Source organism: Sciurus vulgaris, assembly GCF_902686455.1.
Source record: "Sciurus vulgaris genome assembly, chromosome: 9".
Classification (NCBI taxonomy): domain Eukaryota; kingdom Metazoa; phylum Chordata; class Mammalia; order Rodentia; family Sciuridae; genus Sciurus; species Sciurus vulgaris.
In genome coordinates this window covers 105,762,316-105,787,958 of record NC_136469.1, presented here as the reverse complement: position 1 = coordinate 105,787,958, position 25,643 = coordinate 105,762,316, and the positions used below count along the sequence as shown (strand labels likewise).

The window sequence follows — 25,643 nt, the reverse complement described above, 5'->3', positions numbered from 1 at the left end:
TTTTTAGTAGACAAAATTGTTACTTTGAAGAAGTCTGTATTTCAAAGAAATGAGCAAAGGAGATGGTATGCATAGTTGCAAATATTTTTATTTGGAATTTTCTTTAAAATTCAGAGACATAATTTTTTCTTTTTAAAGATAGATCCAGTTACATGAACAGCCCAGCTCATGTGCCTTCTGGCAGGTTTAGAAATACTTTGAAACCTCAACCAAAGATTCCCTGACCAAAGAATAATTTTGTGCCATTATTATGTGGGCCAGAGTCCCCCATTTCTAGACTTGAAGTAGTGATGGGGACACTGAAATAAGAGGATAGAATGATAGAGATAGTTAAGAGTATCAGGAATTGTTGAGTCATTCTCCTTTCCATCATTGTAGGTATGAAAAAATTGCTCCGGTCACTTCCATATACTGTGGGAGAAGAAGCATTCTCTGTTCCCAGTTTGGGGAGTAAATATAGGAAAGGGAAGAAAGGTGGTTTATAAAGGTGGGACTTAGTGAGAGATTATTGATGAGGACAGTAAGTAAAAAAGATGGGGAAATCCAAAACTACTAGTAAGTTTTTAACTTTCATAAATGAAAGAATTATAATGTCATTGACAGAAAAGATGCCACAGGAGATTCATGGTCATGATGCTGTTTTAATTTGATTTTAAATTATTCATGTTTTATTCATTTAGTTTATAGTAGTTTCTGTGTTTTTAAAAATCGTAATGCACCTTGCAACTTTACAAAAGATTTATCAAGATATAATTTATGGTACCATAAAATTTGTCCAAACTTGTATAATTTACATACTATAAAAATTTAAAGAATTGTATAATTCAGTTAATTTAGTATATTCACAACCATCAAATCATTGCCATTACCATAGTATACCATCTAATTTTAGAACATTTAATATCACCCTAAAAATAAATGCCATACCCACCTCTAGCCCTGAACAACCATTGATCTACTTGCTTCTCCATATCCTTTTTCTAGACATTCATGTAAATGGAATATTAAAATGTGGCAATTGTGACTTTTTTGTGTCTGACTTCTTTCACTGAATTTTTTTTTGTTTTGTTTTTGAGGCTTACCCATGTTCTTTGCACTTTGAACATGAGTTTTATAGCTAAAAATAAGTGAATTGTGCACTACATATGAGACATGTAGGTAAATTATATAAAACCAGCCAGTGTAGGGGAGTCTTTCTTAAACATTGAAAGAATAGTACCAGGTTTGGTGGTACAAGCCTGTAATCCTGGAGACTTGGGAGGCTGATGCAGGAAGACTGTAAGTTTGAGACCAGCCTGGCAAGACCCACTCTCATCTGGGGATGTAGCTTGGTGAGAGACTGCCCCTGGGTTCAATCCCTAGTACTACGGGGGGGGGGGGGGGGGGGGGGGGGAAAGGTGATAATATGATAAAGTGATTTTGAAATGTTTATTATGTATCTATAGATGCTATACATTTGCTAACATAAAGTATCAGTATGTAACAGTTTTAGTAATTTTTAGAGTGGATGCTGAATTTGACAAAACTTGGCACCCCTTCCTGTTCAAAACACTAGAAAAACTAGGGATAGTAGGAACATACCTCAACATTGTAAAAGTTATCTATGCTAAACCCAAGGCCAAAATCATTCTTAATGGAGAAAACTTGAAAGCATTCCCTCTAAAAACTGGAGCAAGACAGGGATGCCCTCTTTCACAACTTCTTTTCAACATAGTCCTTGAAACTCTAGCCAGAGCAATTAGAAGAGAGAAATTAAAGGGATAAGAATAGTAAAAGAAGAACTCAAACTATCATAATTTGCTGATGACATTCTACATGTAGAAGCAAAAAAAAAAAAAAAAAAAAAAACTCCACCAGAAAACTTCTAGAACTAATAAGTGAATTCAGCAAAGTAGCAGGATATAAAATTAATACCCATAAACCAATTGCATTCTTACACATCAGTGATGAATCAACTGAAAGAGAAATTAGGAAAACTATCCCATCCATAGTAGCCTCAAAAATAAAATATTTGGGTTATCAATCTAACAAAAGAAGTGAAAGACCTCTACAATGAGAACTGCAAAACCCTAAAGAAATTGAAGAAGACCTTAGAAGATGGAAAGATCCCCCTTGCTCTTGGATAGGCAGAATTAATATTGTCAAAATGGCCATTCTACCCAAAGCGCTATACAGACTTAATGCAATTTCTATTAAAATTCCAATGACATTCTTCATAGAAATAGAAAAAACAATCATGAAATTCATTTGGAAAAATAAAAGACCCAGAATAGCGAAAAGAATTCTCAGCGAGAAAAGTGAAGTAGGAGGCATCACAATATCAGACCTTAAATTATACTACAGAGCCATAGTAGAAAAAATGGCATGGTATTGGAACCAAAATGGATACATAGACCAGTGGTAAAGAATAGAAGACATAGAGACACAGAAACAAACCCACAAAATAATCTATCTCGTACTAGACAAAGGTGCCAAAAACATATTAGAGAAAAGAGCCTCTTCAACAAATGGTGCTGGGAAAACTGGAAATTCATATGTAGCAAAATGAAATTAAAACCCTGTCTCACCCTGCACAAAAATCAACTCAAAGTGGATCAAAGACTTAACTAGAACAGAGACCCTGTGCCTAATAGAAGAAAAAGTAGGCCCAAATCTCTACCATGTTGTCAGCTTAGGACCTGACTTCCTCAACAAGACTCCCTAAAGTGCAAGAAGTAAAATTAAGAATCAATAAATGGGATGGAATGAAATTAAAAAGCTTCTTCACAACAAAGGAAACAATCAAGAATGTGAAGAGAGAGCCTATAGGATGGGAAAAAATCTTTATTACATGTGCCTCAGAGCATTAATCTCCAGGATATATAAAGAACTCAAAAAACTTAACATCAAAAAAAAAAAAAAAAAAAAAACCCCAATCAATAAATGGGCAAAGGAATTGAACAGGAATTCACAGAAGTAGAAATACAATCAATCAATAAATATATGAAGAAAGTTCAACATCTCTAGCAATTAGGGAAATGCAAATCAAAAGTATACCGAGATTCCATCTCACCCCAGTCAGAATGGCAGTCATCAAGAATATAAGCAACAGTAAATGTTGGCCAGGATGTAGGGGCAAAGGTACACTCATACATTGCTGGTGGGACTACAAAGTGGTACAACAACTATGGAAAGCAGTATGGAGATCCTCAGAAAACTTGGAATGGAACCACCACTTGACCCAGTTATCCCACTCCTAGGTAGGTTTATTCCAAAAGAACTTAAAAATAGCATACTACAGTGACACAGCCACATCAATGTTTATAGCAGCTCAATTCATAATAGCTAAATTATGGAATCAGTCTAGGTGCCCTTCAACAGATGAATGGATAAAGATGAATGGATAAAGAAAGTGTGATATATATATATATATATATATACATATACACACACAATGGAATATTACTCAGCCATAAAGAAGAATGAAATTATGGCATTTGCTGATAAATGGATGAAACTAGAGACTATCATGCTAAGTGAAAAAAGCCAATCCCAAAGAACCCAAAGGATAAATGGTAATCCAAATAGGGAGTGGAATGGATAGAGGTATTTTGGACTAGACAAAGACAAGTGAAGGGAGGGGAAGGGGACATAGGGGTTGGAAATGTAGTAGAATGAATTGGAAATTATTACCCTATGTGCATATATGATAACATGACCTGTGTAACTCTACAATGTGTACAACCAGATGAATAAGAAGTTATACTCCACTTACGTATGATGTGTCAGAATGCATTCTACTGTCATGTAAAACTAATTAGAACAAATAAAATAAAAAATATATTAAAAAATGGGTACTGAGGTAGAGATTTGTCATGGAATGTTTGCATTATTTAGGTTGGAAAGAAAACCCCATTAACTTCATTTTGAATGTTTAATGTTTATTTCAGTATCCTTGTCCAAATGAATATGGATTATATACTAAATAAATTATCATTACTGTATTAATATTGATTATTTTGATCAAAGCTAAGTAAGAGTAATAGACCTAAATTATAAAGAAGAGAGAAGGGATGGAAAAGGTACCACATATTACAACTAAAAGTAATTTGTCTATTTTGATACTGTAGAGATATATTTATTTAAATTTTTATATCAAACCAGAACTTTATTATTGCCCTAATTTGATTAATGTAACATGTAAATCATTAGCTCCTTGTCATTGACATATCAAACTGTGTAAACATAATTATTTACTTCATAAATATCACTTAAAATATCTTAATTTGAAAACCACCCTGGTTAGAAATCAAATAATTATTCACAGTTTTCATATGCAGTCACATTTGAAATAATTAGTAATAATCAACATAATCTGGACTAATCTGAGTCTCTTCCATATCTTATGCTCACCTTTTCCCTTTGAACATCTTCCCCAGGGGTTTTTTAAATACTGTCCCTTTCTTTACTAAAACTAAAGAATAGTAAGTTGATTTACATTAAGTTACTAAGGTTTCAACACTTGCCTTTCCAGGTGTATCCTTGTTTGAAAAGAAGATTACAACTGTTTATGATAGATTTCTCTATGAACTTGTGGGAAGAGAGATGGGAACAGAGAGCAAAGTATTTAGCTCCTCCCTTTACCTCCTAGACTAGATTTGATGATGCGCCTGTATTAGGGAGTTAGTCATGTACTACTGAAAAAGAATCAACTGTTGTAAAGACAGATGTTTCCTCATAGTTCTAATAATGAAAATAGAAAAATTTAATAAATTTTAGGAATATCCTCATATGAATTCATTTAGTACTTTAGTTTGGCATTCTGTTGATCATTATGGTATCATTTTCTTCTGTGCACTGAATCAATATGGTTGACTTTAAACATACTCCTTCACTTTTACTCCCTCCAACTATTTAAATATGACATTTGCCAGTAAATGGATGAAACTGGAGAACACCATCTAAGTGAAATGAGCTAGGTTTAGAAAGTCAAGAATCAAATGTTTCCTCTCATGTGTAATCTAGAGCAAAATAAGGAAAACTAAAGGGAGGGTGTCCCATGAAAATAGGAGGGAGGTCAGTGGAGTAGAGGAAGGGGATAGAGGGAGAGAGAGGAAGGAAGAGAAAAGGTAGGAAACGCAGACTGAAATTGGCCAAATTATGCTATATACCACAGTGAGTTTCACCTTTATGTATATATATTTCTCTCTCTCTCTCTCTCTCTCTCTCTCTCACACACACACACACACACACACACACACACACACACGGAACACCAGTAGAGTAGAGGAAGGAGAACAAAGCAAGGGAAAAAGGAAGTATTGGGAACTGAATGTAGAATATTATATTCCATGTATATATGATTATGTCAAAATGAACCCCAATATTATGTATAACTGCAATACACTAATAAAACATTTAAAAATATATTTATCCATAAGGATCCCTACTTTGTAACATTGTTCTGAGTAATGAATGTTCCCCCCCTTTTTTTGTTTTGTTTTGTTTTGTTTTCTTCTAGGCTGTATTCATCACCAAAGAAAAAACTTACACCAATGCAGAAATCGGTTAGTCCATTAGTATGGTGCAGGCAAGTTTTGGATTACCCAAGTCCTGATGTTGAATGTGCTAAAAAGTCTCTTATCCACAAACTTGATCAAACTATGTCAGGTATGTCTGCAACTTTACTGGTAAATTCATCTCTTTTCTTTCTTTAGTCAAAAAACATAAATATTGAGTGGTGCATTCTTAAGAAGGCCATTCCTTGCTTGGCAGCGTTTTTCGAGTCTCATTGTGCATACCATCATGAGGACTGTTCTGTCATTCACTTAATAACTTTTTAAAAAGTCTCATTTTTATTTAGTCTCATTCTAAGGAATAATATCCCTGAAATTATGAACTTCATATGATTCTTTTCTAATACAAGTTTAGTAACTATTAAAATAAAACATTTCTTGTGTATTTTCTAAAATTATTTCACATACCACATTTTGGGGAAACACTGATGAGGTAGAAAGATACACGTAGAAAACCAGAGACCTTTTTTCACCTTTCCACCTAATTGCTGGGTGACTCTTCTCATTATTTAGTTTCTATGAGCTCAGAATTCTCATGAGAATGAGATTTGAAAGGTTATTTTTAAGGATAAAATAATAATGTATATGAAAGGGGCTGGATTGTTTTTTGGATCACAGTGGGTGCCTCTTAGTAAATGTATTAATTTTTCTTCCTTATGTTTTCTTCTACTTGATATTTTAGGTTTAAATTGCTTTTATGCTTTTTTGTTTAATAGCATTCACAAAGCTGACAAAAATGTGTCTGTACCTATTTATGACATTTAACATAGCATGCCAGTGTGGGTAGAAATGTAGGAAAAATGTAGGCATTTTTCTCAGTCTTTTGAAACTGTTGTTTTCTGAAATACTCAAGATTGTAACAAATTGATGCATGGTTATTAATCCTGAAAACATTTTGTTTTTGTTTTTCTTTGCATTTGCTTAGCAGCATTGTACTTTAAATGTGTATGTTAGTGTTATTATAGAAATACATGCTCTTTGGTTAGCCTTTAAGTTGAAATTGGTCCAGAGAGGAGACTAGCTAAACTGGTATATAGTAAAATGAGGTTTATTTGACTTTAAGGACAATTGGTAGATTTACAAATAACTTACAAGATGTGATTATAGAGTGCTGAATCTGAGATTGCTTTGATACTAAAGTCCTACTTTCCCTCTGTATTTTTGTTTGAATATCAATTTGATTTTAGAATTATTCTCTGGAGCTTGATTTAAGTTATATTCATAAGAAATTGAACTATGTAGATGAGTTTGTAGACACCTTGAAGTAGCAAAGTTTTTGAACAAACTGCAGTTATATATTACTTACACATTTATTAAAAATATTCTTGGGGCTGGGTTGTGACTCAGTGGTAGAGTGCTTGCCTAGCATGTGTGAGCCACTGGGTTCACTTCTCCGCACCGCATAAAAAACGAATAAATAAAATAAATGCATGTGTCCATCTACAACTAAAAAAAATTTTTTTTAAATATTCTTGATCAGTTTTCCTGTACTTTCAGTACAGTGTCTCACCTTGGAAATAATATAATTTACAATTTAATTAGAACTTTTCACCATTCAGCAGTAAATGTTAAGAGCCTAGTGTGCTGAAGATTGTTCTCAGTTCTGAGGACATAGCCATAAATATAATAGATCAAAAAATTCCTTTCTTCATGGAACTTATAGTCTTATTGGATTATCAGACAATAGGAAATAGATTAAAAAAAAATAAGTTGGCAAACTTTTTCTGTAAAGAGTCAGTTTAATCTTTGGCATGTGAGGGACCAGTTTTACTCTTATAAGGACACACTAACAGCCATAGACAATATGTAAACAAATTGGCATGGTTGTGTTCCAGTAAAACTTTGTTTACAAAAACAGGTAGTCACTTGAATTTGGCCTGCAGACTACAGTTCACCAACTCCTGGTTTCGCACATCCTAAGAAATAAGAACTATTACCAGTAATCTGTCCTTGAGAGAAAAAAGCAAAGCTGCTATACTATAAAAAGAGTAATTGATTTTTGCTTTATTATAATAAGGGTATTAAAGATCGTAGGCATGTGTAAGTGAAGAAGTTACTCTTGAACCAAAACTAGGTGCAATCAAGTACTGGATGTATTTAACAATGTCTTAATTGTATATTTATGCACACAATAATAGTTATAGCTATAAATATAATGTATGTTTTAAATATGTACATTTAAAATTTTTAAGGAAAAAAATAACTAGTTTGCAAGTTTGAACTTATATTCCTAAACTACTCTTTTTCCAAGAAGATTGTATTTAATTTTTTTTTTTAATAAAGCAAAACTTCCTGGGAACTTAGGTATTGTGTTGTAGAAGAACAGTTTCTATTCATCCCATTTAGCTTCTCTAAGATGTAGTACCACTTGATCCTAAACTCATCTTGTCTTTGTGATAATGCATTATCTTTTTTGCCCTCTTACGCCTCCTGCTGTTTTCTTTTCTGTCTTCTTTGAAGGTGCTTCCATCTATGCCAAGTTGCTGTTGTTTTGTAATAAAATTAATATAACATAAAAATTCCATTTTCATCATTTTGAATGTACAGTTCAGTGACTTTAAAGTACATTCACACTGATGTGAAACTGTCACCATTGCCCATCAGGACAGAACTTTTCATCATCCTATACTAAAATTCTATACCTGTATTAAACAATAATTTCCCATGACCCCTAACAACCCTCTGTCCAACTTTTCAGTTTAGGCTGCCTCTGTCTTTTGCCTCATGTCTCTTTTGGTGTTTTCATCCACTTCTGTGGTGTCCAGTGTCATCCATATTTGAATTAATCTCATTCATTCATGCATATATTCATTTAGGTTTTTTTAAGAGCCTATATGTCAGACTTTGGGAAAAGGGTGAGAGATACAGGATAAGGAAAAATAAACCCAACGCTGTACATACACTCCTGGAGTCCATCATCTAGCAGAGGAAACTTAAAAATAATCTTTATAACTGATGATATGTAATTAAGGAATGGTATACAGTGCTTTGGGCTTTGAGAAACAGGAGTTTCCTTTCAAGAAGTGATCTTTAACCTGAGTCGTAAAGATTCAGGAAAATGTAAGTGTGCTAAGGGAGAGGGAGAGAGTAGGAGGTGGGCAGACAGAACATGTGCAAAGGCTCACTGTGGGAGAGCCAATGTCTTATATGAGGAGCTAGAACAAGTCACTGTGGCTGGAGAAGAGTAAGGAATGAAGAGATGTGATATAATTATGGTCAGAAAAACGTATAGGGAGCCAGACCACAAGGCCTTATAGGCCATATTAAGTATTATGGACTTCATTTTAAGAACATTGGGAAAATTTAGAAGTTTTATGTAAGAATGTGGAATGGTAGATCAAAAGACCTGACCCAATTTGCATTTTAGAAAGGACATTCTTGCAGTAATATAAAGAGCAGGGTGGAGAGGGCCAAGAGTAAATGTAGGATTCTCTAGAGATTTCATGATGCTAACTGGGCTGTGTGAGTTGGGAAGGATAGGAAAAAACAAACCATTTTTCTCTACTTTCACACCATAACAATCAACACAGAAAAGACTCTGTGACCTCAGAAATGGGGAATTTCTCCCCTCTAGGAAGAAAGCAATAAGCTCTACAGAGGATATCTGCTGGTCTCCTTCCAATTCAATTCAATTCTAACACTGTCTACCTGGAGGTAGCCTGAGATCCCACAGATTGAGGATTCAGTCCCACAAGACTGTCCTCCAATTCAGATGCCAATGGCAAGTCCAAGGGTGTAACCTGTGCTTCTTACCACCTGGCTATAATCAGGTTTCCTACTGCCCCTCTTCAGGTTTGCTTATTTAGCTGAAGCAGCTCACAGAATTCAGGGAAACACTTAGGTTTACCAATTTATTATAAAGAATAATCCAAAGAACACAGACAGAGATACATAAAAGGAGGTATGAGAGAAGGGGCATGGAGCGTATATGCCCTTTCTAGGCAAATCACCTTCCAGGAACCTGTCCGGAAACTCTTAGAACCCCGTTCTTTGGGGGTGCTTATGGAGACTACATTGCAAAGGCATGACTGAAGCACAGACAACCATGTTGAAATGTAACAGGACAAAAAGAGTATGATCTAATGCAAATAGACTGGATAGGGAAACCCAGGAAAGCCTGTCTGAACTCAGATTCTTCTGCATTCCTTTCTTGTGAGAATGGGACAAAACACCTTCTGAAATTGAGGTCTTAGGACCTTTCAGACAAGGTAGATCAAAGAATTTCTTTACGGCCAGCTCCAAGACAGAAAGGCAGAAGATTAGAGTTTCTGTGACCTGTCTTAAGGAAGAGAGTTCTAGTTTCTGTGGCTTGCCTTGGGGAAATGAGCCATGAACTATGCTGGAAAACAAGAAGTGTCATTTAGCAAATTGTAGTTGAAGAGATGAAAAAATGGGTTGAGTCATATATGAGGACATGAAGAAGAATCAACAATTTTTGTTTTTTGGTACCAGGGATTGAACCCTGAGGCACTCAGCCACTGAGCCAGCTCTTTTTATTTCTTATTTTGAGACGAGGTCTTACTAAATTGTTTAGGTTCTTGCTAAATAGGCTGAGACTGTGTTTATACCTGGTAGTCCTTCTGCCTCAGTCTTCCAAGCTGCTGGAATTACAAGCGTATGCCACTGTGCTTGCATCAACAATGATTTCTAGGTTTCCAGTTTGTATAACAGGATGAATGTTATCTTTCTGAGAGAGGGACCCCTAGAAGAGAATTAGATTTTAACAGGAAATTAATGAGTTGGATTTGATGTATGAATTCTGGGATACATTTACCATACTGTCAGAGAGACATTAAATGGGTGGTGTGTGTGGGACTGACACACAGAAGAAACTTAAATTAGAAATAGAAATAATGGGGAGCCTTTGGTAGATAGATGATAATTGATGCTGTATGTATGTTTGAAATTTCTCAGGAGAAAGATGTGGCATAGAGTGACAGTGGTTAATAACCAAGTAAAAGATAATAAACTTTAGAGGAGATTGTAAAGGAATAAGGAGATAGCTAGAAATTTGTAAGCATGTTCCTTCTTGGGTTGGTGCTTCCATGATGATCATGCTTCATACTACATACTAAATATGTATAAAATGTGGTGTCTCATCTCACGTGGTACAACTAAACAGAAAACATATGTTCCTCCTCCCAAAACCACTACTCTGTCAGTACGTAAACCAGAAACAAGGCACCTGATTTACTTTCCAATTTTTCATATGTCCTTTTTCTTTTTTTCTTCTTATTTTCTAGTCACTGTATACTGCCTAGTTTAGACTATTCAACATCAGTATTTCACTGCTGTTTCCCCAAAACTGATTGAATCACAGCATTTTTGCTCAAAATTACTGATTGATTTATTTTTGCTACTAAATGGGTTTCCTGACCATAGTGTTCCAGATCTTCCATGACTTGTACCCAGCTACTTTTCCCTATGCTGTCCTTCCGATTTGCTTTACCATACTAGACTACTCCATTTATTCCCTTTTGTTCATATTAACATAGCACATTTGTACTTTCCCCACTTTTAGTGGCCCATCAGATTACTACTCATCCTCTCAAGACTGCTCAGTGCCTATTTTTCCAAAAGACATTACCCATTTTCTCAGTTGTAAAATTTCTCAGTTCCTTTCTGTACCTTTTGCACCTTTATCGTAGTACTTATTTGATTTTGCAATTGCTGTTCTTTCGGCCAATTCTATTAGACTAGCCAGCCTCTTAAGAGAAAGTACCATATTGTATTTGTATATTTCTATAGTGCTTTGGCTATCCTTATAAATATTGAATAAGGTGTGGATATTAGAATATAATGGAAGGAAGCTGGGCCTGTAATCCCAGCTGTTCGAGAGGCTGAAGTAGGAGGATCATGAGTTCAAAGCCAGTCTCAGCAATGGTGAGGTGCTAAGCAACTCAGTGAGACCCTGTCTCTAAATAAAATACAAAATAGGGCTGGGGATGTGGCTCAGTGAGTGGCCAAGTGCCCCTGAGCTCAATCCCAGCACCAAAAAAAAAAAAAGAATAGGATGGAAGGAAGAAATATTAAAGTATTGATTTTTCTTGTATATAATTTCACTTGACATCTCTTAGCTCTTCTGTTGTACTATTTATGTACTTTTATATGCAAAGCATAATTTTTTTGACAGAAGTATTATTCTAGAGGGAATAAACTTTGATTTTCAAAAGGGAAAGCTCCCTTTTTTTTTTTTTTTTTTTTTTTTTTTTTTTTTTACCTTGACCTGACTTAAACAGTCATTATTGCTTTGGTTTTTCAAAACCCTAAAGGCCATTTTAAAAACAGTATTTGCCCGGCATGGCGGCATATGCCTGTAATCCCAGCAATTTGAGGCTGAGGCAGAAGGATCACAAATTCAAAGCCAGTCTCAGCAACTTATCAAGACCCTGTCTCAAAAAATAAAAAGGGCTGGGAGTGTAACTCAGTGGTTAGATGCACTTGGGTTCAATCCCCAGCACCAGAAAATAAAAATAAAAACAATATTTTATAGTTTTTTAAATAATGTTTGTTATAGAAAAAATAGGCACAAATGTTTTTATATTGATTTATTTTAATGCTCACTCAGGATTGATAGAAGAGTTATTGAAGAATAAACTTTCTCCAGCAAGGTGGAAGTACATTAATTTCATAGCCAGTAGTCTGTTTAGAATATGTTCTTCCTATATTATTTTGTCGTTTGATGTGGCTACTGTTTTGTTTGCATAACAATTTAAGATGAAAGCATCATATTGGGATTATATTTCCCCTACTACTATAAGAATGTTTCTTTATTTAAGCCAAGATAATGATTTAATGAATTTTTAATTGGAAAACTTTTGAATAAAATGTTAACTTTTTCTGATATTGATTTGATTTTCCCCTTCTCATTAAAATACAGCTCTCAAGAGACAGAATTTATATAATAATCCTTTCAACTCTGTGAGTTACTCAAGTCCTTACAGTCCAAATGCCAGTAGCCCATACAGCAGTGGCTTCAATTCTCCATCCTCAACCCCAGTGCGACCTCCTATAGTCAAACAACTTATACTTCCTGGAAATTCAGGTAAGAAGAAAACAGAATGGAGTTATTAATCAATGGTTTTACACTCACTGCCCTACCTCAGAAAATAAGTTATTCATTAGTAGTTCAGGTTCCTTTTATTTATGAATATTTTGACTGCTTAGAGAAAAATCTCTTTGAGGAACCACTTTGCAACATAAACTATACTAGGTTTCAGGGGTACAAAGATAAGGCAATGTGTTACATCTATGTAATTTCTTTTAGTATGTACTTAGAAGATTTAAAATCTGATCTGATTAAGTGTGATCACAACCTTGACTTTTTACGAATATCTTTATTTTTATGTGGTGCTAAGGATTGAACCCAGTGCCTCAGCACGTGCTAGACAAGCTCTCTACCACTGAACCACAATCCCAGCCCCAACTTTGGCTCTTAAATAAATCCTTATCAAGTGACCTGCATGGTTTATAGAAGCTACAGAGTTAAATACTCTTTAAAGAGCTTTAGTAGGCTTTGATATCAACCATAAGCAGTTGTATGAGGTTATATGTGAATGTATTAAAAGAGAGAGAGATGCTGTAAATGATGTGGGAGGGACAGATTGCTATGAACTGGAGAAAGTATTTTCTGCTCTGGTTCTGTGACTGACACTGTTCCTGTGTAGTTAGCTATTTATAATTCACACATTCAATTACTCCTTTGCTGCTATTATTATGTCTTATTAATATAACCTTCCTTTTAAGATTAGGGTATTGTTAACCATAGTAGACTTTCGACCTGTCATTCTCTGGTCTAAACTTTATTGATTCTATTCTTTGCCTAGTATATAGTGTATTTGATACTTATTTCTCCTATGACAATTAAAGTTTATTCTGTAATAATTAATATAAAGAATTTGATTCAGGCATTATTTGAGCCTAACCTTATAGTACCTTTTCTATTGTGCACTTTGCTCTTCTTTGCTGCATGATAATGTAAATGTTAATTATTTTGTATTTTTCTTGCTCTCCTTACATGCCTTTCATGTTGGAACTGACTCTTATGGTGAAGAAATGTGGAAAACAAGTGTTTCAAATCTGTATTAGAAATATTAGTGACAGTGTTTAGAATTTTATTATTCTACAATAGAGGTTGATGATCCCATGAAAATATTTCCCTAGAAAAACATGTATTCTTTATTCCTCTGATCTCCTTTATTTCTCTGATTCTTTTGGTTTGCAATGATAAAGTACTCTTTTTTAACATAGTCATTTTCTTCATCCCATCTTTTGTGCTTCACTACTAAACCTCAGCACTCCTTGGATCCCCACTATTAATTTGCCAGAAGAATTTTGTAAACATGACATCATGCAGAAATTGGCCTAGTGTTCTTTTTTGGTTTATTTTTAAATGTCTAAGGAATCTATAATTTTTCTCAAACTGGAATTTTCTTGTTTAGGAAAAATGTATGCTTTTATTAAGTGAAAAAATGGTGGTTCTTGTTAATAACTGAATTTGCATTATATATGAAAACTGAATACTGCATTATATATTCATCTACTTTACAGAGCAGTTTCACTGACTATGTTGTAAAGGTTGAAATCCTCTAGCCTAGAGTTAATTGATACCAACTATTTTCCAGGCACTGGGTTGAATTGTTCCCTGTAAATGAATAGATAAGTAATATGAAATGAAAAGTTGTTTTGTATTTATGCCATAATATATAAATGAGTTTCTATAGCCCTCTTTTTTCTTAACAAGGACCATTTCTATTTTTAGCATGTGTTCAGTATTTTGCAAAGGACAGAATAATAATGAACTGAAGCAAAAGATGTAATATATAAATTACAACAGATGTTTTTTCAGTTTTGGTCATATTAAAGTTTGATTTTTTTTTTCCCTCAAGGTAACTTCAAAAGTTCATCAGACAGAAATCCTCCACTCAGTCCTCAATCCTCTATAGATAGTGAGTTAAGTGCTTCAGAATTAGATGAAGATTCAATTGGATCCAATTATAAGTTAAATGATGTAACTGATGTGCAAATTCTAGCCCGGATGCAGGAAGAAAGTAAGTATTTTAATTGCCAAAAGTTGAGGTTTTTTAAGGGCACAGTGGCACATGCCTGTAATCCCACCTACTCAGGAGTCTGAGGCAGGAGGATTGCAAGTTTGAGGCCAGCCTGGACAACTTAGTGACACCCTGTCTCAAAATTAAAAATTAGAAGATATGAGATGTAGATCAGTTGTAAAGCACCCCTGGAGTTCCATATCCAATAAAGAAAACAAGAGGAAAAAAAAATACATGATTTTCTTGTATGTATTAAATATGTCTTGTGAGAATAGTAATGTAGTGAACGTAAAAATGTTTAAATGGACATTTCAGAAGCTTGTTCACGTATGTACTTGTTTGTTCATTTTCAGAGTTTATTTTACATAGGGAAGTTTTGCTGTATGAGGGGCAGAGATAGGCTTATTATGCTTAGCTTCTATGACAGATAAGCATACCCTGTGCGTTACTTTGTATTGGCACTCAAGTGCAATTATTACTCTGTTACTCTGTGTCTTTTATTGTAAATCAGTGATTTCTCAACCTTTTTTTTTAAATGCTTCCCTAAAGAGCCTTTATAGATTTTTTCTTCCTTTTCATCTACCCCATCGCCCATGAATTTTAAAAACACTGTTATACACTCTATTTAAGTACTATGAGGGCCACCAGTTATTGTGATATCTAAGATTTTAATCACACCCCAAGAACCAATTTTTGCCTTCTTGGTGACAGATATGACTTCTCTTGAGAATGCACATATTTATTAAAAAAAAAAAAAACTTTAAAACTGAACTTGCAGCATTAAATTAAATGAAGCATGTGATGGTACTTTCAGCATGGTCCTTGAAATTGTCTAGGACATAGATACCTTTGAGAATGCAGTGAAAATTATAACCTCCATCATCTTCAAAATACACATAAGCATAAAATTTTTCAACCTTTTCAGGGGTTCATGGATGCCCTGGTTCTAATTCAAATGAAAAGTAGTGGTGGTAGTATTCTTGCCTGTACATCTCATAAGATGCCGTGCACTAAACTGTGAAGTCAGAAATATCTCTAAAGTGATCCCTTTAACCTTTTCAATAAAAAGATCCTTGAAATACACATTTCAGAGTCTTGACAAATTAGCTGAGAAGCATTGCTGAAATTTATTTCAAAACCTTTGATTTTACATAAAGAATAATTGGTCCTTTCTTTAAATAGTTAGTAAACTTTATCAAGCTGTAACATTTAAGAAACTGTAGAATGCTTCTTCCTCTGCTGATTCAGTTCTCATTTAAACACAGCTTCTCCTGGAAAGATAGGAAGAGATGGACTTAATGCTTTATTTCTTGTTAGCTGTAAAAACTAATGACATGGTTTCCATTTCTTCTGTAATTTTGTTTAACTCCTTACTGATTCTGTGGGAATCAACAAGTCAGAAGCTAGTTATTCATGGATATGAAAGGAAAAAAGAATGCCATCTAATTCTATACCTTAGAATAAAATCACTTATTTCTTCTTTGAACCCTAACTTTAGACACCAATGTTTTGTTAAAAGCTCAGTCAGCTGTTTACAAGTAGCTTTCATATTGTGTTTTAGTAAGATAATAGAAATTTTAGCCTTTCTGTATTTCAGTAATCCTTTGTAAGTCATCCACATGTATGAATATTTATTTTTTCAGGGAATTAAAAAACAAAGATGCTGTCAAAAATGTATAGTATACTCCCTTAAAAACAAATTCCTTCCTTTTTTTTTTTTTTAATAGATGATTTTCTTTTTTACAACATGATTCTTCCAGGATTTCTGTAATAATTAGAGAATTGCAGAATTGCAGATTTGAACTGTTACCTAGTCAAGCTTCCTGATTTTTAAAATGAGAAATGCAAAATCCTGTCATGAGTGTGACTTTCTTAGCATTCTCTTGTTAGACTACATTGAGATCTGGGTTTTTCTTTTCTGAAACAATCCTCTTTCACTGGTCTGTTGTCTTTTGTTAGATGACATTAGAGCTGTATTTACTTTAACTAGACACTAAGAAACTGTCAGTTCCCAACCTGAAAGGACTAACTGGACCCCAAGAATTTTTAGTTTTGTTTTTTTCATGGTGCTGAGAATCAAACCCAGGGTCTCAGGCATGCTAGGCAAGCACTCCACCGGTGAGCTGCATCCCTAAAGATTTGTAGTTTTATAGATATCCTGGGGTGATTCTAATCAAGGTTCCCAAGATATCCTTGGGGAACCTTGTTAACAGCATTTCCTGTGTGCAAATATATTACTACTCCATGACATCCTTTTCCTGGATTTCAAATAGTTAGTAGGACTTGCTTAAAATATTACCTAGATTCTATGATTTTTGCATTATAATGTTGATTGAAGGATTAGCTATCTAAGGAGTTTATTTGCTTACTTGATGATATATTGTGTTTACTGGTTGCACAGTAATTATTTTCCTTCAATGTTCCTTTAATGTTAATCTCAACTTGGGATTGTTGTGTTTAAGAATAGAAGTATTTTTAAATTTATAGTTCTGCCTTGTAATTTCAGATACAAGAAGAAATCTAGAAATTGGACAAAGGTTTATAAATTTTCATTCCACTTAAAAATAACCTTCAGATGTGGTTTATGTATCCTTATAATGGGAGGATGTCTAAAAGTAAAAAGGGAGTTTTCATTGATTTTTTTTGAATTTTTCAGTGATTATTTTTTACTTTTACATTTTAAAAAATATTTGAATGATTGAAAATATAGTTAAAGAAATAAAATAACATATTCATTGTTGCCAGGTCTCCGGCAGGAATATGCAGCCACCACTTCTCGGCGCAGTTCTGGTTCATCTTGCAATTCTACAAGACGGGGTACTTTTAGTGATCAGGAACTTGATGCACAAAGTTTAGATGATGAAGATGACAATATACATCATGCAGTATACCCTGCTGTTAACAGGTTTTCACCATCACCACGCAATTCACCTCGACCATCACCTAAGCAGTCGCCCAGAAATTCACCTCGTTCACGATCTCCTGCTCGGGGAATAGAATATAGTAGAGTGTCCCCACAGCCTATGATTAGCCGCTTACAGCAGCCACGCCTTTCACTTCAAGGCCATCCTACAGATTTACAGACAAGCAATGTTAAAAATGAAGGTAAAACATAGCATATCTTTTCATTAGAATTCTTCTGAAAAAAAACTGTCATTCATATTCCTGTGTGAAAATAATCCAGTTTTTGCCAAGCACTTGTATTTCAGATAAATAAATGAATTTAGTCAAGTTAGACATTTTATTAATAGTTTATTAATACGAAAAAAGTGAATTTAACTTTAGGTGGTTATGTTACTTTTGTTTTATTTTACTCATGAAATGACCTTTGTTTAGATGTAGATCTTAAATATATAATTTGTGGCTTCCCTTAAGGGTTCTCTTAATCTACCCATTTTTAGACTGTGGGTTGAGGTTTTTATTTTTAAATGAGTACTTCATGTTTTTTTCTCTTTAGAATATATAGAGTATGTAGGTAAATTTCCTTTGAATTCTAATTAATATTTTAACTCTCCATCAGAAAAATGCTTTCGTTTTTTAAAAATTAAAATTCTGTTTTTGTAGAAAAACTAAGGCGCAGTCTTCCAAACCTGTCCCGAACATCTAATACACAAGTTGACTCAGTGAAAAGCAGCAGAAGTGACTCAAATTTTCAAGTGCCAAATGGAGGAATACCTCGAATGCAACCTCAGGCTTCAGCCAGTAAGTATCTATCTTGTTTTCAGGTATAAATTAATTAATGGAAAATAAAAATTATAGGTATTTGTGCTGAATGACTATATGAAACTTTCTATAAGATAATCAAACTATATTAAAATTCAGAATTTGTCCCTGAAAATACCCAATTCCTATCAATACTTATAACTATATGAAACTTTGGTTTCTATTGAATTTTCAAATAAGTGAAGTATATTTTTTAAAACAATAGATTTTCTTTTTTAAAAAGGAACTAGATTTAGCTTTTGCTTATAGAAATTAGAAATAGTAGCCAGTATACTACCCAAATGTACATTCCTTAGTAAGTACTTACATTTTCTTTAAAAATCTATTTTAAATATCTTGGGCCAGGGATATAGCACAGTAGTAGAATGATTGCCTAGTATTACAAGACCCTGGGTTTAGTCACCAACACTGCAAATAATAAAATATCTAAAAATTTATTATTATATTTTAGAGCACATCAAAACAAACAATTCATTGTTCATACTTGTAGTATACTAAAATCTATATCAAAGTAAAATATGTAGGCACATTATTTTTCCTTTTTCCCTAGTAACTGTTAATTAAGGGAAATATATAGTGAAATTGTTATCTTAATTATTAATTTATTCTTATGTGGAAAGTATGTATATGGTTTCATAAACATGTTATTCAGTATTTGAATAATATACAGACAGAAGAGTTTAAGATACCATCCTTTAATTCCTGTTTGCATGTATGTGTTTATATTTTTAGTTATAGTAAACTTATTAATAATTAAAAATGTCACAAACATTTATTTTAGTGTAGATTTACACTATTGTCGAAAATTATCTGGAAAATTAAAAATGCAGAATATTAGCAAGCCCAAAAGAACATTAAATTTCCTTTATAAAGATATTTGAAGATTTTTTTCTTAAAGTTAATACATCATGAAGCAAAAACCTAATTATCTATGTTTTCTTAATTTTACATATATCTTTGAAACATAAAAATGTCTTTTACTTAGTATATATAGTTTTCATATTTTGATATATATAATTATGTGCAAATGATAGTGAGTTTTATGCATTTTATTAAATTAATTGGTATTTTGTATTTTTATGTAAAATTTCATTATTAGTTTAATACATGTTGCATTTGTTTTCTTTTAAGTATTTTTCCAGCTATAAGTGGTAGAGCTTTGGTTCTTACTTGCTGGTTTGCATGAAGCTAACTTTGCAAGGTTGCTTATTTCCACCTATGGGACCACTTCTTTTGCCTTGTTACTATGCCAATCACTATTTATATGCTTATTTGCTGTGGCTGCATTATTGTGGATGCTGGCATTCAAATGTAGTATTATAAGAATTCTAACATGTTTTCCAAGTTTTATAGCTATTTCAGTTTTCAACTTTTATATTTGGAAAATATGAATAACTTAAAAAGTTTAAGAAAACCAGAGCATTGCAGATGTCATGGATTCAGGTCATTTTCTCAGTTTCTTCAGTTAAAGGAAGGAATGTTTGGCAGAGGCAGAGTTTTTCAAAAGACTGAATTATCTTGTTTTCTAAGACTACAGAGCACGGGTTTAGTAGAAAGTTTAATTTTTAGAAAAATATAGAAATTATTGGCTCAAAAATAAGGAGAAGAAGGAATGAAAGCCCTAAGACAGACTTCCTGACTTTTTTTAAATATCCAAAATTTGGTTAATATTTTGAAATGTTTAAAGTATTTTGACATGTATTATCTCATATGAATCTCACAAATATCTGCTTCTTCTTTTTATAGAAAGGGAGCAGAGATTCGCATAAATTATTTGAATTATGCAAGGTCATGTTAATAGAAAAGTGGCAAAACTAAGGCCAATTACTCCTTCCTCACAATACTTCCTTGAGACTCCTGGTTTCCTTCTCATCATTGTTTAAATTACATTATGCTGTCCTAATTGCAAATGAGTAGGCATCTTGGAAAACATTCTTGGATGACTGTATTAGAACATGATTTGAGATTGAACTGTAAATAATTTTTTAATTATCACAAAAGAGTGAAATGTAAGAATATTTTTACGTAGGGTACAGAGTATACCCCCAGAGAAAAAGCATATAGAATCACCATTCTAGTCTGGACCTCTCAGTGAAGAGCAAGAGCGTATAGGCAGTTTTCAGCTTATGCAAAACCAGACTGCTCTGAGGCCCAGGGCGGAAGAATTCTTTCTAGATTTTATTTATTAACAAAACACTAAAAGATTACACTTGAACCTTATATAATTATGAAACAAATTGAAATATATTATATTGCAAATAATCACTAATAGGATAGTCTAAGAATGAATAACATTCCTTGAACTTCATTGTATGGATAGATATAGTACAGTGATATTGAATCAGTTATTTAATCACAAGATTTTTTAAATATAGTATTTTGGGTTTTACTTCTGGACATTTTAATTGAATATATTTGGGGTGGAGACCCACAATCTCTCATTTTCACAAGTGTCTCAGCTGAAACTGGGCACAGTGGCACATGTCTGAAATGCCAGCTACTTGAGAGACTGGGGCAGGAGGATTTCAAGTTTGAGACTATCCTGGGCGATTTAGTGAGACTCTTTCAAAAAAAATAAAAGGACTGTGGATGTTGCTCAGTGGTAAAAGTACCCCTAGGTTCCATCCCCCGTACACCCCCCAACCCCCCCAAAAAAAGTCTCAGGGCAGATCCATGTTTGAGAGTCATTTATTTGTACTGTGGAGGACCTTAAATGCTTCGATGTTTAGATTTTCTCAATAGTCATCTATATGTGCCCTAATTATTTAATAGATTGCTGGGTATAGGTTTATAAATGTATGTATGACAGCCTGTGCTTTCCAGTAGCAGGAAATAAGCAGGAACTTCTTTGAGAGCAGAGGAGAAGTATTAAAAGTGTGAAGAGTTTTCAATAAAGATATTAAAAATTAGCTGACTTAGCTTATATGAATTGACAAAATAGAAAGGATATATAGGTTTTCTCAATAGTGGGGAACAGTGTTAGAGTGGCAAGCCTGATTCTGTTGTATGACTGAAGCATAAGTTCTGAATAGATGAAGAAGGAGATAGGGAATAGACTGAGAGTTTTTAAATATCGTGTAAAGAGTTCACCCTGCGAGCATAAAGAGTCATGATGGACTTTTAATCGAGGTTTCTCTTGGAAACTTCATTTTGATATTATGTGGAGAATGGACTAAAGTGAAGAGACTAGAAATCACTTGGAAGGGTATTGCATAATCTGGACCAAAAATGAAGAGTGAACAAAGGCAGTGATGAAGGGGGTGTTTTAGTCAGTTTTTTGCTACTGTGACCAGTAGACCTGATGAGAACAATTTTAGAAGAGGAAAAGTTTATTTGGGTCTCAGTTTCAGCAGTGTCAGTCCATAGACAGCCACTCCATTGCTCTGTGAGGTGAGGTAGAAGAGTGTGGTGGAGGAAAGTGGCTCAGTATATGGCCACCAGGAAACAGAGAGGGAACTGTCCTCACCATAGACAAAATATACACCACAAGGGCATACCCCCTGGGACTTACCTCCTCCAGCCCTACCTGCCTATAGTTACCTCCATGCAGTTAATCCCTATCAGCTGATTAATGAACTGATTAGGTTAAGACTCTTATAACCCAATCATTTCATCTCTAAACTTTCTTGCATTGTCTCACACTTGAGCTTTTGGGGAATACCTCAATGTCTAAACTATAACAGGGAGTGATAAAGTCTGGGTGTTTTTACTGTTTTAATAAATCTAAGATATGCAGTTTCATAGCCCTGAGAAGACTGAAGTTAGTAAAAGAGCATCAAAGGATGACTTAATGAGCAATCAAAAGCAATAAACGGTTCTAAACAAAATGTCATGGGTGAGAGAACCCAGTGGTATTTTACCTTCACATTCAATCACAGTGGCTTGTGCTTACTTAGTTTTTAACCCCTGGAAGAGATTCTTTTTTAATGATTTCCCTATATGATAAAGCTGTGTTCATTAATAATCATGAAATAAAATTAGAGGAATAATGACCAGGAGAAATGCCAACAGTGGAAATATTCTTATTGACCTTTGTATTTTGTAATTGTCGGTAAAAAAATAAACAACACAATCAATACTATAGTACAGAAAGAAGATGATGGCATTTAAGATTACATTGCTCTTTTTCTAAACAAGAAAATATACTTTTACATATTAATTTGTCACACTAATAAAATTACAGATTTATCTTCTGAAACAAAGTCAATAATTTCTTCAGAACTAATCTTTGACTATTGTGGCTCAACAAACATAGCAATTGGTATATAAATAGGGAAAATCTTCAATGTAAGGTAAGTTGAATAGAGAATCACAAAATCACATTTTATAAAGTGCCATACTGTCCAAGCCTTTTCCGGGGAGGAGGTACAGGGAGACGAGTAGATCTAGTCTAATGTTTTTTTAAAGTCTTCACAGTTTAAAAATTTTAAACACAAGCTCAAAGTCACATGTAATGATAGGATTGAGGTAACTCACATTCTCTTTCATTGATTTTACATTCTGTGAATCATCATTGTTTCTGATGTATTTATATATAGTAATATAGTGTATCACAGGGTTGGAGGCACACACTGTTGAAGTAAGTTTGAATGATTTCAAATTACTATGAAATTACTCTTGAGAGTAATGGGTAACTGAACCCAGACTATTACTGAGAGTTCTCGTTAACTTGCACGTGAAATACAAAGTTTATTAAAGGATGACTAATAAAATGTGACAATTTAAAAGTCATATAATGTTATTAAAATGCAGTAGTTCTTATAGCTAATATAGCTATTATTTATAACTTAGACCAATAAACCATTCCCCCCACCCCTAGGGAAGTGTCTTTTCTCACTGACTGATATCATGCTGGAGCATGATAGTAGAAAACAGAAGCACCTGGTTTTATTTTGTTTCTGAATTCTGATGATACACGTGCTTATTGCCCACACCTGCTGGGAACTTCTAGTTCACTCCCTTGATATATGTAAATTGAGTGAAAAGGACTAGATATAGGGAGACCTCAAAGGACACTGTTCTAATCCAAAAATAGGATGATGAAAGTATGTAGGGTACAGTGGGGGGGGGGGATATAAAGAAAGGTATAGACCTAAGAAACTATAGGAGGTGTATAAATAAAATAAGACATTTTTGAGCTAGCATGACTTGAAAATGATGGTAAATGTTTCCCAGAAATGGAGGTTTTCAAAGGAGTTGATTTGTGGAAGAAGACATTAACCTAAATAATGGTAGCATCAAAGAATAATTGTTAGCCACGTGTAGTGATATATTCATGTAATCCCAGCTACTTGGGAGACTGAGGCAGGAGGATTGCAAGTTCGAGGATCCTCAGACTGGGAATGTAGCTCAATGGTGGAGCATCCCTGGGCTCAGTCCCCGTTACCCATCAAAAAAAGGGGCGGGGAATTGTTTTGATAGAGCATCCTTGCTTCTCACAGGGGTCTTGCTAATTTGGAATTGTATTTTAAAAAATGAGAAAACAAGGAAATCTGTAAGCTGTAAATATTTGCAGATAGCTAGCATTAAACTATTATTTTAGGAAGATCTGGAGTTTCTTAAACTAGGACACTTCATCATTTAAAAAATGATTTTGTGCCAGGCACAGTGGCACACACCTGTAATCCCAGAACTCCAGAGGCTGAGGCAGGAAAATCACAATTTCAAGGCCAGCATGTACAACTTAGCAAGATCCTTTCTCAAAATAAGGGCTAGGATGTAACTGAGTGATAGAGTTCTCCTGGGTTCAGTTCCCAGAACTTAAAAAAAAAAAAAAAAGTGTTTTTTTTTTTAAATTTTGTCTTTAGAAAACTGATCGAATTAAGAATGATAAATCAGATAAAAACTTTTTGTTATTTGATTAAAATGCAATTATGTGATATCTTATGAAAATGATTCATTTTATTTTCTGTCAGGCAAATTTACAATTTAATGCCTGATCCTATATATAATCTGATTCTTCAGATTCCTGGTAGACAGTTTTCCTTTGTATATAGATGCTGTTGTTGTGATGTCACCATGAAATGTAAGACATTTAAAAAAAAAAAAAAAAAAGTCCATTGAAGTCACTGTACCTATTAATTCAAACAGGATCTTTCCAAAGAGTTATTACAAGTGGCATTTGATACTAAGCCCTATTAAAATTTTTAATGACTGATAAACTTTGTAGTTTGCCAGAATATGTTCAGTTGGTTTCCTTTGCCCTCATTTACAATTGAGCCTCCTTTCTGTTCTTCAAACATACTGTGTATGTTCCAATCTCAGTATTCTTTACAATTGCTTTTTCCTGAGTCTGGAATGCTTTCTCCAGATGTCTACATGGTTCACTCCTTCTCTTCCTTCAGATCTTTTTGTAAATGTCATCTTAGGGAAATCTCTCAATCACTCTATTTATAGTTGGAACTTAAATCTCCTATTCTTGTCCCCCTTTCCTCCTTAATTTTCCTCCTTAGCAACTGTCATTATCTGGAAGGCCTTATATTTTGCAACTTTGTTTATTGTCTGTCTCTCCTTTTCTAGAATATTCCATAAAAGTAAAAACTATTGTCTATCTAGTTGACTGCTGAAATCCATTGTACCCAAAACAGTACCTGAAATAAAGCAGATACTCCTTTTTGCATAAATGCAGGGATGGATGGATGGATGGGTGAAAATAAGACTGATTGAAAATATGTAAATAAATAGAACATTCAATGATGATAGCATTCTGTATTTTTGTGGGATAGATAAAAGGTAACTCATTAAAAATTTGATCTTCTAAAAAATAAGTAGGAATTTTTGCTAGTCTGCCTGTCAGAATTTGAGTTGGCATCAAACATTATTTAGCTACAGTAATGTTTAGAGTGTTGTAAAATTGGAAATCAAAAACATTCATTTTTAGCTTTGATGAAGCTAAGCAATAGAGGAAAGACAAACTCTTCCTTTTATTCTAATAATATATCAAGGATCCCTTGTCACCCCAATGATTATTTATACCCTAACTCAAACTTGTAGAAGTTGGGTCTCTTTTTTGTCTTGGTTTGCACATAAATTCTAAAAGTATATAAGTCTTTCTAATCAATAGAAGGACATTTCAGAGCCACTTAAATAGGTGACTGTACTGATCATTGCAGGACTCTGATAATTGGATATTGGAATAATTGGAGCCACTTTAATTCTAGATGGCCCTGGACTGCATCTTATGTACCAATTTAGAGTTTCAGTGTAGTTAATAGAACTTTGAAACAAGTTTAGTGTTCCTCAGTGATATTAGAAGTCAAATGCTCCATCTCATCCAAACCTCTGAAGCCACACCAACACACACACATGTACACAC

The 25,643-nt window shown here is 33.8% G+C and overlaps 1 protein-coding gene and 1 long non-coding RNA gene across 3 annotated transcripts in view; both read left to right on the top strand.

The window, feature by feature from the left end:
- Positions 1-25,643, top strand: part of SLAIN2 (SLAIN motif family member 2) — a 60,831-nt gene that overhangs the window by 19,300 nt on the left and 15,888 nt on the right. For both annotated transcript variants that reach the window (XM_079153603.1, XM_079153602.1), the window contains exons 2-6: positions 5,501-5,649; positions 12,436-12,600; positions 14,444-14,605; positions 17,351-17,710; positions 18,170-18,307. In XM_079153603.1, coding sequence (XP_079009729.1) covers positions 5,501-5,649; positions 12,436-12,600; positions 14,444-14,605; positions 17,351-17,710; positions 18,170-18,307 — 974 coding nt within the window. The remainder of the gene's footprint in view (positions 1-5,500; positions 5,650-12,435; positions 12,601-14,443; positions 14,606-17,350; positions 17,711-18,169; positions 18,308-25,643) is intronic.
- On the top strand, positions 21,124-25,204 carry LOC306669563. The gene is made up of 2 exons (XR_013766157.1): positions 21,124-21,682; positions 21,724-25,204. It is a non-coding gene; the product is annotated as an uncharacterized lncRNA (long non-coding RNA).